Source organism: Leptodactylus fuscus, chromosome 5, assembly GCF_031893055.1.
Source record: "Leptodactylus fuscus isolate aLepFus1 chromosome 5, aLepFus1.hap2, whole genome shotgun sequence".
Lineage (NCBI taxonomy): Eukaryota > Metazoa > Chordata > Amphibia > Anura > Leptodactylidae > Leptodactylus > Leptodactylus fuscus.
Genome location: NC_134269.1, coordinates 187,588,262 through 187,601,852, shown reverse-complemented (window position 1 = coordinate 187,601,852; position 13,591 = coordinate 187,588,262). Strand labels below are relative to the sequence as shown.

The 13,591-nt window shown below is 40.8% G+C and overlaps 1 protein-coding gene across 1 annotated transcript in view; it reads left to right on the top strand.

Moving 5' to 3' along the window:
- Window positions 1–6,371: 6,371 nt before the first annotated feature.
- Window positions 6,372–13,591, top strand: part of ITK (IL2 inducible T cell kinase) — a 31,622-nt gene continuing 24,402 nt past the window's right edge. The window contains exon 1 of the mRNA XM_075275892.1: window positions 6,372–6,509. Coding sequence (XP_075131993.1) covers window positions 6,372–6,509 — 138 coding nt within the window. The remainder of the gene's footprint in view (window positions 6,510–13,591) is intronic.

Here is a 13,591-nt window from a genome sequence, read left to right as displayed (position 1 = left end):
CTCAGTGGAATTGTTTCTAGGGGCCCACCACCCACAGGCAGGACCCTTGCAGGTGTAATATTGATGGCTTATCCTAAAGACAGATCATCAATATTAGCAAAGTGGATACTTTTGTTTTATGGCCTGTTCTCAGGGTGTCAGCCCAGGATTTCCTGAAGATATACCAAAAATAAATAAATTAAGCCCACCAACTCCTTTAATATGGCCCCCTATTGCCCACACTTTAAAGAGGTTGTTCAATATTTACTTTAAAAAAAAAAAAAAAATTAGTGTGGGGGAGGTGAAAAAAAGAGAAAATAAACATACTTACCTGTCTCCAGTGACCTCCCAGCGTGATCCAGTCCTGCTGTTCTGCTGGCTTCTTTGGCCGGAAGTCCTCGCCAGCTGTGACGTCCCAGGTCCCTTTGCTGAGGCCGCTGATTGGCTGATAGAAAACAACAGAGCTGCAAGACCGGACCGCACCTGGTCCCCTCACTGCACCCCACAATATAATGGCCCCATCACTGGTCTCCATACAGTATACATTGCATAACATACACTAGTGCATACAACTTATTGTATTGTAGATCTTTGTGCATTTATTTTCAGTTTCTGCTCAGTTTCACTAATGCAGATTCCTTCAATATTGACATTTTTGGATAGTTTCATGTAAACCACAATTGAGGATGTACATAGAAATTTTTTTTTAAATAAAAACTGTAATTTTTATACATTTTTTTCCAAACGAATAAACAATCAGTATCGAAAACAGTAAGGCAATAATAGAATAAATGGATAAGGGAACCAACCACACCATGTGACTGACATAGTAAACGGTATACATAAAATCAAAGGAGAACGCAGAGAGAAATATCAATAAACTAACCTAAAAAATATAAATACAAGTAGGAAGGGGGGGGACGACAAGGGAGAGAGGGGGAATCGAATTCTTTTATAAGTTGCGCACATAACATTTTGGTACAAGTCTCACATTTCCTATATACAATATTTGGAAATGGAGAAGGGTTACAAATAACCTCCCGTCCACGGTAGCAGATTTCATGGCACTGTACATTTTTGTGTTACCTTTTTATTGGTCCTTTAAAATGTTCCACTCGGCTTCCCTTAAAAGTCTCAGCTTTGGAGAATGCCCGCTACAAATGGCCACTATGTTCCCCGCTCCAGATCACCCCATTCAAATCATAGAGTGGCAACCACAGTTGTCCGTGGTAGCACTTACCACAAATACCCCAGTAGTGCAAGCCACAGATGGCACTTTATAGTGCTGATCATAGGTGCCGCGTCACAATGCCAGCCACCTACATCCTTCATGACTGTTGAACTAGGCTGGTCTTTTCTCTGCATTTAACATGTTGCGTTGGCACATATGGAGCGCAATGCATGTTCCTTAAGTTTGGAAACTTTTTGTAGGGAGGGGAGTCTACTGACTTTGTGAAAATACTTGTCATTAGAGATAGATGAGGATTGCATGCTCCCCTTACAGTGTGGGCATATTGGTAGGATATGCCATCACTTTATGATCTATGTTTGTCTGACTACTGGGACCTCCACCAATTATGAGAATGAAGGGGCCACAGTGCTAATTCAGTGTTATACCCCCCTAAAGTCTTTGCACAGTGGCCACCTGGCTATCCAAGTTGGATTCCTACCAGTCATTCCCAACATATATCATTACTTTATGAGATAACAATACAACTGTAAAGCCCCTCATGTTCTTAGCCTGCTGTTACATTCCAAAAAATGTCACCGAGGGTATAAAGTCAAAAATTCATCACAATATATCAATGGCTGAATAAACCTAATATGGAAATATAAAACTAAACTATTATTAGTTATGATTAAAAAGATCCCAGATATACAAAACAAAGGGCAAAAAAGGATTCCTAAATAATAGGGTTTCCTAATAGCAGCCCATAATAGTGTTGCTGATTCTTTTTAGGCCCGCTTTACATCTGCGTTCGGTAATCCGTTCAGGGATTAAACAATAGAAGTTCTTTAAGGCTGGAATAAAATAGACCAGTGTGTCTTACCTTTACCGCTGGGGAGATGGATTGCTGGCCCAGCGGAAGGTGTATCTTTTTAAACCATTGGTGGGAGTGGATAGAGGAAGCTGCTGCTTCCCGCGCGGACGCATGCGCTCTGGGACGCACGTGCTCCTGTGCCGGCACGGAGCAGCGCGTCTCAGAGTGTAGAGAGCGCATGCGTCCACTCGGCCGGGCCGCGCATGCGCCGTAGTGGCGCCCCAGTCCGAGACGCTTCGGATAGTGTAAGTCACTGTGAGCCGCCAGTGTCCAACAGGCGGACCTGCTGGACGGCTCCCTGTACATAGATAGCAGGAGATCTCCAATGTTTCAAAGGGACTCTCTCCTAAATTCGGGCTAATTCATGATGGATATGCTGGAGGTGTAGCTAGACAGCAGTGAAACCCCTATTTTTCGGTTTGATCAGGAAAACAAACCTAGCGTGGGCCAGCAATCCATCTCCCCAGCGGTAAAGGTAAGACACACTGGTCTATTTTATTCCAGCCTTAAAGAACTTCTATTGTTTAACTGAATCTGTATACTGTCTATTAAGACCTAGCCTGACGCAGTGGGGGACTGGATTCAGGGGATCTAATCAATCAAGTGGGTTTGGATTCTCTCACAGTCCCTTTATGTGTCTGTGGGTGCTATAACTACATACAATGTTATATGTCTAGTATTGATTAATTTCCCTTTAAAGATCTGGTTAGCAAAGTAAGAGTTTGGGCACAAAATAGAGATTTATGTACCGTATTTTTCGGACTATAAGACGCACCCAGGTTTTAGAGGAGGAAAATAGGGAAAAAAAATTTTGAAGCAAAAACTGGTAAAATATTTAATGTATGGGAGTTGTAGTTTTGCAACAGCTGCAAGGCCACATTGACAGGTGACCCTGCAGCTGTACGGGGACGCATAGAGTGGTTTTTTTGGCGGGGCTAGAAGTACTTTTTAGTTATACCATTTTGGGGAATATCTATTGCTTAGATCACCTTTTATTGAAAAAAAAACCCGGTGGTTTATGATATATGATTTTCTACTTTTATATATATATTCTAGGGACAGGAGGTTATTTAGAACTTTTATTTATTTCATATTTTTAAAGCTTTTTTTTTTTTTTTTTTTTACTATTTTATTCCCCCCCCGGGGCTTGAGCCTACGGTCACTTGATTGCAAGTCCCGTAGACGGCAATACAACTGTATTGCCGTCTATGGGACATTCTGTCTATTAGTATTACGGCTGGTCATAGAGACCAGCCGCAATACTAATACAGCAGTGACAGGCCTGGGAGCCTCATTAGGCTCCTGGCTGTCACCCGAACAGGTCGGCTCCTGCGATATCGCCGCGCAGGAGCCGGCCTGCAACTTTACAGGTACGGGGCCGGTGGGGACCGGCCCCGGGGGAGAAGAGGCCGCTGATACAGACTGCAGACCCGGCATCCGCTGTACTAGAGAGGCGGATGCCGGGGAGGGATAGACGCCGGGGCCTGAGACATCGCTGCCCTGCCCTGCATGAAGCCAGCGGCGGGGGGACGGAGGAGCCGAATAGCAGCATCACTCCTCCCGCTGCTGGCTTCATGCAGGACAGAGGAGCGCAGCGATGTCTCAGGCCCCGGCGTCTATCCCTTTCCGGCTTCCGCCTCTCTAGTACAGCGGGTGCCAGGCGCCACATTCGGCCTATGAGACGCACCCTTCTTTTCCCCCCAAATTTGGGGGGAAAAAAGTGCGTCTTATAGTCCGAAAAATACGGTACCTATTGAATGGGCCTACGTGTGAATAATTTACAGTTTCCCTAAATGTATGTTTTTTATTTTGCGACATCATTTTATGACAATGTGCCCATGTGGGTATTACGGAAAACATGGAATGGATTCCTATTCTGGGATTTATTGAGTATTTGATTGTATTATGAGTCCATGTGGGTTATGAATCATATAATTTTATACTGGCTTGAAGATATAAACATATGTGGTCAGATGGATGCTATTTTATTGTTTTATCTGTGAATATGGAACAGAGTCAAAACAGGAGATGTTACATTTTATTTTATTTTATTTGCTTGTAGTAACTATTACACCTGAAGAAGGGCGTGGTTTAACGCCCGAAACGCGTTGTGTGTGAGTTCGTTGATTAATAAAACCGTATTTTCCAATCATTGAGAAGAGCGCAGTTCCTTATTACCGGATTTACGACCGAATCCGGTTTGTTGGTCCTTTTTATTGCATAATTTGACGCCCGTGTTGGTGTTAGGAACGTTGCTGCTCCAGTCGAAGAGAAGCCTTGTAGGTGTCTCATACTGTTATTTCGGAGTTGTGACTTGGGCTCACAACCTGTTAAGGTGAGCACCATTCCCCTGTTACTTAAACCAATCTCTGAGAGAATTACTACACTACGGTTTGCTCGGTGTCTTTATTCCCTTTTGTCTTCGAATGGAATACTGAACACATTGGTAAGTGGTGAGCTTATGAAAGCACACGGACCCCATGGACTACAATAAGGTCCGTGTGCTTTCCATGCGGTATCCGCACGAGCCATGCGGACCGGAAAGTAGATCATGCAGACTCACAGATTACCAAATGCAGATGTGAACCAGGCCTTAGTCTGTAGATGTATGATATAAACTTGGACATCCATCCAGCAAAACTATAATGGGTTAAATTATAATCTCATGTCAACTCAGATGATTTCATCACTGGCAGAGATTATAAGCGCTATTAGCCACATCAATACACGGATACACATAGTTTACATAGGATACACAGGGATTGTTTTCCTAGAATGCTTTTAAGATACTTCTGAATTGACTGCTTAGTTGCATCTTGATAAATAATAAGATCAGTCTGCACTAACACATTGTATGCAATCCCCTCTATTCAAATCAGGCTACCCAACGCATTTCCCCAGAGACACAGAATCAGCCCCAGGTTCATCAGGGAAATAGAGCATAGAAAATATCCTAACCACAAATAGCAGAAAAAGGAACTCATTGAATTCAATGGGAGGCTTTTTTTCATCGCTGAAATTCCACACCAAATTCCTCACTATTTTCCTCCATGTGAATGGACCCTAAGCCTGCTCAACCCAATGAACTGTCCGTGAGTAGCAAGGTCCTTGGATATCCAGTTCCTATAAGGGTTTCAACATGATTCCTGCTTGATCTTCAGTTTTGTGACTTTGGCCTCAGTCCTTACGTCTTGACTTTTGTCTTCCTACGACTCTGCGTCTCCACTAGCTGTCCCTGACCTTTGGATCACCCTTTTGCCTGACCCTCTGGTGCTTTTTAACATTGTCTCTCTGGCCTTTGTACTCATAAAGGTAGCGATTTGGTGGTCCTCTTTAGTGAAGACCCGCATATAGGGGTTAAAGGATAAAAACCAGGGGCACACTTAGACTACGCCTTCAGGAATAGCCCAAAGTCAAACTAGTTAGGAAGCGGAGTGGATCCCCGATCCGCTGTCAGTTATACTCTGTATGCTCATGTCTGTGTAGTTTTGTCTCCTTCACCTTACACAGACAGTATATGATCAAATTTCTATGATAAAATCCAATTTAGGAGACTCATTTTGGATAAATAACATACTACAATGCCGTGTTTAGGAGTGACATTAACATCAGGGACACAGCTCTGAATAAGATCTGTGTACACCAAATGGCAGGATTGTATTCTTATTCAAGAATGTTGATATATTATGCTAAAATATGGCGTCAGAGAATAGGTTAAGAGGACAATGTTAGTGAGGGCACAAGTCTACATTTCAGCTGGAGCTTACTCAGTATCATGTTTGTCCATCAGAGTATACCCTGGTGGGTCCAGGATCTAAGACAATAACGACACCCAAATTTTTAGGGTACTATGGTCTATTTACTAGGGGTTGTAAGAGGGTGAGCCCCTCAGAATCATTTTATCTGGTTAACCCAAGGAACCCGAGTCTGACACTGAATCTACTGAGCAAATATACCTGAAACAATTTTTTTGTCTTGTACTATATACAAATTCAGTTCGGAAGGAGGAGTACATAACATTTATGATTCTGACTGACAGAAGCAGCAACTCAGTCGAAAGAAGGATGTGGTTGTAGTTTGAGGTCACATAACACAAGTTTAACACCTTTGCTGCTCTCTGCAATCTTCAGATAAGACTTCCACCTCCGCTCACTATGTCTGTTTCATACCCCCTTTCCTTCTGACTTTTCTTCTCACAGAGCCAATGGTGTCCAACTGTTTTTGTGCTCTCCACATGTCTGTTCTCGGATTTATTTCTTCGTCATCGTGAGTAGACTTGAAGGATTGTTATGTGTATGTAAACATCTCAGGGTCTCCCTATGACCCCGGGATCAGAGGTTAATGTCCCAGATGAATAGTTCAGTCATATTACAACAGCCACTTATAAAGAGGTCTCAGCAGAAAAGGAGAACGTCTCCAGCCAATTTCAAGTCAAGGGTCTTCATCCTTACTCACACCTCACTCAACTACTATGAGCATCGAAATGGGGTAAGTAGATGGGGTAGAAGAAAAGTAGGGGTATATTAGGAGTGAGCTTCATATACTTACATTCTATTATACAAAATCAGACCTACATCCTCCTTCAGTCTTTTGGGATGTAATTTTCTAGGGTGAACAAAAAATTCTGGTCATCCATTTTTATATTCAAAAATATCACTCTAAATCTGCTCAACTTTTGTGCTTTATGTAACCTTTTACATAAAAGTTAGTACTATGCGATTTATCATCACATATTGTGGCAAAGTTTCTGCCATAAAACAGGTCTCTGAATTGTAATTTGATTGTAAAAGTGAACTTTGATGAAAGGAAATGGATTTGGATGGAACAAGTATTTTTTTAATGTTTTTTATAATATGGCTGACTCATGGTAGTTGACTTTAGTTACTTTTTATACCCACAGTATGGTAGACACAGTCCCGTCAAGCGATAAATCTAAGGCTACATGCACACGACCATAATAGATTTTCCTGTCCGCAAAAATGCATCCGTATTCTGCATAAAACATGTCCGCATTGCATCAGAATGTCATCCACAATCATAGACGCACAAACAGACTTGTATGATCCCATAAACTTTTTTATGGATAGTTTCTATAGCCCGGACACTGATCAGTAAAAACTGATGGATGTGTGTATGGGCCTTAGAAATGAATGGTTCTATATACTATATACAATATACTGAAAATAACTACGGTCACGTGTATGGGGCTTAAATGTGGCCACTTCTAAAGCCATCAGAATCTCCTATTTATGGGGATAGCCTGATGTCTCTTGTTGGGTGGAAAAGGATTGAAGAGATTGGATATCAACTCACCCAATTTAATTCTTTCCCCGAACATTGTAAATAGTGTCACTGTGCTCGGCATCTACTTATCTCTTGTTCCCTGTAGAAATTATGGTGCCCATACATCTTCATTAGCTCTCTGCTAATGGTGAAAGGAGAGGAAGTCAATCCAAATACATTTGGTGGCACCTTATGCCCTGGAGGAACAAAGGATTGTGAGGGTAACTCACCATGCCTAAAACTTTCTTTATACTGACATTATGTGCCGAGGAAATGTTGGCCAGTCCTGCAAGAAATGGTGGATTCCAACTTTTTCTTAGGTTTGATCAATAGCCATGAACTTGACACTTTAGCCAAAAGTTTTCTTAATTCTGTAGCCAGACTTGAAGACAACATTTGCCTTTTGTGACCTATTGCGATTTTTCTTTGTCGTTAAAAGTCTCATGTTTTCACACTCTATGAACTATATTATAGCCCTTAGACTTCATTGTTGTATCTCTAGGAGGATTTCAGCATGAGGAAGTCAAGGTGTGATGTCATTATTGCTCTTGATGGAAAAAGCTTACCGTATATACTCGAGTATAAGCCGACCCGAATATAGGCCCCTAATTTTACCACAAAAAACTGTGAAAACTTATTGACTCAAGTATAAGCCGAGGGGGGAAATGCAGCAGCTACTGGAACATTTCAAAAATTAAAATGGTCGGCGTTTTTGGGTGCAGTAGGTGCTGGGGAAGGGGGGTGTTTTGGTTGTCTGTCTGCCCCTTCCCTGAACTTGAGGACTGAGGTTTTTTTCCCCTACTTGGAATTCAGCCTGGCTGAATATAGGGTATCTGCAGTGCTCCTATTAACCCCTTCTCGACGGAATAGGAGCACTGCAGATCCCCTATATTCAGTAGACCGGGCACTTTCAGACACAGGGTACCTAATGTGTATGTATTTCACAGTCATTTTCTAATTTTATATGTAGTCTAGGGAAAGGAGTGATTTAGAACTTTTATTTATTTTATTTTTTTTATTATAATTTTTTTAAAGCTTCTTTTTTTTCACTATTTTAGGGGAGATTCTATATATTACTACTACGGCTGGTCATAGACCCCCCTCCCAAAATTTAATTTTTTTTGATTGACTCGAGTATAAGTCGAGGGGGCACTTTTTCATCACAAAAACTGTGCTGAAAAATTCGGCTTATACTTGAGTATAGAAGTTGGTGGCCTAGGGTCCTGGATCGGTTTATTGTGTTCCCATGATTCACCAGTCAACTTTGGTACAGGGGCCAACTTTAGAGGCAGACATAGAACATTGTATTTTCATAGTTTATTTTAAAAATAATTTACATGATATACTATGCTTATATATATTATTATAGCTATGAACGCAATAATCTCTTCTTTAGTTTGTTACGGCCTGTCACCTTCTTCAAGGACCTTTCATCATTAAATGTAATGGCATATCACCAGGACATGCCATCACTTTCTGAACAGTAGGGATCTGACTGTCTGGATCCCGAATGGGACTGATAGTAAATGGCCAGACGAAAGATTGCATACCTTTCCATTCTTGAATTTATCTAAAAGGGAGTCTATTGCCAGAAAACTATGTTCTGAATCGCTTGTATTCTATTATAGGGGCGTTCAGTGACATAGTGAACATAAATTTTTGGTGTCAAAGTACAATGTTGCTACTAAGAAAACCAACTTTTAATCTGCCTGTAAATGAGATGTCCGGTGCAACTGGGGTATGGCCATGTATGCCAGAGTACCTATTTTTGTCTGTGGTCACTACACATCAGGACCTGTTACACTTTATTAGGGGATGGCTGCATTGCTGGTACAGCTGAAAACAAGTGCTGTGGCAAAGTTGGCCATGTCATTTGTATAAGAATTTTAAGGTCTTATTCAGTTGTGAATAGGTCATCTGTATGTAAATCTAGTTGGGGCCTGATAATCCCTTTAAGAGGCCAGATACCAGGCGCATGAGTCCGGGCCATCAGGTGGCAGTACCTCGTTCTGTTCCCCATATAGAATACCCATTGAGAAAGATTAAGACGACTGAAATGTTTTTTGATATTAACAGTTATGTTATATCTACTGCCTGGCTGATATACTTGTCTTCAATAAATTGTCACTTAAATGCTTTGGAACATGTGCCGTGAATTTCTCTACAGTGTATATTGCCTGTGACAATACCACAACTGGCACCTTCCTGGACAATAGTGTGGTACATTTATACCTATCTACATACTTAAAGTGTAACTCTCTTTTTTTTCTATTGTCCTGGGGGGATATTTGTTGACCATTTTATACTTTATTAACCTATCTAACTTGCTTTTTAATAAAAGACAGACTGTAACATTCTCCATTGCAATCCTCTAACTGAGCTATTACTGAGGAAAGTCCGTACAAAGTTGTATTGTGAATAGGCAGAGCTGAAGCATTTACCAATGGGGCTGTACCTCCGGTTCTATACCACCTAGAAAATGGTTCTGGTATTGCTTGAGATATAACTTGAGATATAACTAGTTAAAAACACAGCTGGGAATTTGCACTGGGAATATGCAGCAGTTCATGTAAACAAGCAGTGCTTTTAACTAGTGATATCTCAAAGTCTTCACGCTAGTACTATCTAGCTAGTATTTCTATCTTGGCAGTATATGAACGCTGAGGACCATTTTTCTAGGTGGTATTAAACCAGAGTGACTATCCCCTTTTGTAAATGTTCTACATACTGCATAGAGTACAGGTTGTACAGACAGTCTCTCCCTGGCATTGCTTAGTTAGATCATTGTTAATGGGAACTTTGCAGCCTGTTTTCTAATAAAAGTAAGTTAGATAGGTTAATAAATTATATTCCAAAAAGGTTCACTACACCTCCCCCAACACAATAGTGAAAATAAAAATTAAATGGGAGTTACACTTTAAGACATTATAAAGGCACTATAATGTACTTGTTCAGTCCCACCGCACGGCAGAAGTATCATGGAAGTAGACTGCCATGAACTTCCTGTATACCAGAAATACCAATGAATACCGTTAGGCTCCATTCACACTGAGTAACACTGGCGTTTTTTTGTGCTTATTTTGGCACATAGCGCCGCGTAAACACCGCGTTTGCGCCGTACAACGCGACCACAAAATAGCGCGACGCAAACGCGGCGTTTACGCGGCGCTATGTGCCAAAATAAGCACAAAAAACGCCAGCATTACTCAGTGTGAATGGAGCCTTACAGTGCTGATCAATGGGAGGGCCCTCCTTGTACGGGCTGAAGCACAACTTATGCGGCGTTCACACATGCGCTTTGTACTTGTCCACCGTGATTCCGCCTAAATCCCATAAAAAACCTGCTTGCTGGCATTCATCTATGTAAATGGGTTTTTAAGGCAAACCTTTGGTGTCGTATGCCGCCTCTCTGCCGTGAAAGCGTTTGTTTTTTTTGCAGGGACACAAAGACATTTATATGCTATTACAAGTATTAAAGTCTTAATATGAAACTAAAACAGAAAAGTTAAAAAATCCTAACACTTTGAATGTATTAAAAGAAACAGCCAAAATACATTAATTTCACAGTAAACACCTTATTTAATAAGGACCACATAAAATGTAAAAGAAATGCATATTTGGCATCTACATGACCAGAACAACACAACAACCATGTCAATTATTTTAGGAACAAACCATGTATCCATCAGAATTTTAGGAATTGTGCAACTATTAACACTAGAGGTGTCAGATGACTAAGGGTCCAACTGTGGATCTGCAGTGATCTGGAGAAAGGGAGTCTGAGAGTTCCCCTGAATGTGTGAATAGAATAGTAGCATGTATGGATACACACCACTCCATTCACTTCTAAGGGACTGATGGAGCAATGTACTAAGGCTCAGTTCGGGGATTCTGTTACTCTCTCCGCATGAAAAATGCAGAGAGAAAAGCTCTGCAAGCAACACTTTTCTCTTTGTGTTTTTTTGTGCGGAAACCACACGGACCCCATTATAGTCTATAGGGTCCGTGATAGGATGGAGGACTGCAGGAACCCTATGCAGTTACCCTTGAACATGTAAAAAAAAGACACTAGTACCATCTGTATTTTTGGCCTGCTGTTAGGCAGCCTGAGAATGGTGCAATGGTCATCTTAATGATGGGCAATACATGAAGAATTTTATGGACCATTGATTTTCTGTTTTTTTACATTGAAGATTTTCCTCTGGATCTCGCTGAAAAATAAATTGACAACTTAATGACAAGCTGCATTTTTTATATTGTAAGAAGGTGGAATCCTACTATATCGGCCCTAGGTTTCTTACATTTGTGTGGTCTATAATAGCCCTCAGCCCCAGTTGTGGGTCCTGGGCTCCTTCCTGGACCATAAAAGCCTACAGAACCTGCATTTCAGGGCAGATCTAGGGAGTGAGAAGAGGCGTCTGGGTCTGTCCTGTTAATCTGAGTCTGGTGAGACTGTATCAAGCTTATTGGTTTGTTCTTGAGGCTGTTAGTAAGCCACACATGTGGTTAGTTTTTTATTACTATTTAGTTAAGAGCTCAGATGAGCAGGATTTTGTTTCACATCATTTTGCCTGAAGTTAAGGCTGTATTTTATTTTGCTCATTTAGTGCCTGAAGTCGAGGTTTATTTATTTTCCTGTTTTGTTTTTCTAAATAAACCTATTTCCTGCATATTTTGTGTCCCTGTCTTTGACTGGTTGTGTTCGTACCACTATTGCTTCCGAGCTACCTTCCCCACAGTATATATATACATATATAAACTATACTGTTCTAATACTACAGAGAAAATGAGAGGATGTGACAAGCTGATATCCTGTTCACACATTAGGAGACTGTGGGAAGCGCTCAGTATAACACTCGCCGCCACCTCCAGGTTAACCTTACACAGGATGAACACATCTTTCATCAGTCACTTAGACTAATAAAATTACATGAATAATGTTAGACTTGCTTGCAGTGTGTTAGGAGTACAAGTCACATTTATTCCATTAAATGTGTAAAAATTAAAGGGGGCCATCACTCTTATCACCTATCTTTAGTGTTTGATCGCTGAAGGTCTCACCACTTGGACACCTACTGATCTCAGGAGTGGGATCCTTTGTCCGCTATTTAGGCTGGTCCTCGTGCCTGTCTACTGCCACTCAATTTATTGTCAAAGCACTAAGTAAATATACCCTAAGCAGAAGACTGCTGTTTTATATGCCTGTCTTAAAGGGGTTATCCAGTTTGTCATATTAATGGTCTATCCTCAGGTTATTATAGCTGCATGGGTCTAGCACCTGTGATCCATACAGATCATCTGCTCCAAGATATTATGGCCCCTGGTAATCTACTTGATTTTTAAGATGTGCCATACAAATTGTAGCATGTCTTTTGGTACTGCAATGTTTTCCTACTGAAATCTATAAATAGAAGGATCAGAAGAAGGATCTGCGCTCAACGCGTCCAATAAATTTCAATCGTTTATTAGTTCAGACACACAACGCGTTTCGGGCACACGATTGCCCTTTCTCAAGTGCATTGAACTGGAGTTGCTTAAAGTAAATAACACACAGCAAAGGGTATACAAATTCACTAAAAGAATGTACAAAACATTTAAAATTGTTATATAAAAAACAAGAACCAAAAAAAAAACAAAAAACTGAATGAATTCAAAAATGAATGAAGACCATTCATCCTCAATTACTAGAGGTAGTGGTGGTTTAGAAAGGTCCATAATAAAGTGACCTAGGCAGCGCCTAAAGCTTTGTACAGTAAGTGAGCTGGTGAGCTGTACAATATCCAGGAGATGTGCTGTCCGGATACTGTAGGGGTCCTTGGTGTTGTCTAATCTTAAGAACCTGTTCTAAGAATAGACTATTAATATTTACAAATTGGATTACCCTTAAGACAAAGTATGTTTGTGCAAACTGTGCCAAATTTATTATGAGGCGCAAACATCCTGTTCTTACATTAGAAATGACACTTTACACCTATAGGTGTAGCAGTCACAGGTTTGACCTAATAGCAATTAGTCATGAGTAAGTTTTAGGAAAACCCTTCCTACTTTTCTCACCTCTTTTGAAAAGTGACAAAAGGCTTAAATTTTTAGAGCAAATATGGCATTTGATAAAATTTTTAACTTTTTTTTACACCATAAAAAATTGGATTGATGTTTTTTACCCTACATGTTTTCTTTAGGCCTTGTGCACAGGATATACAGGAGGAACACAAGGCCCCATGCACACGGCTGTGGCTCTGTACTATGTTTTGTCAGATGTCCCATGTATAGGGCTATTTTCCTTTGCT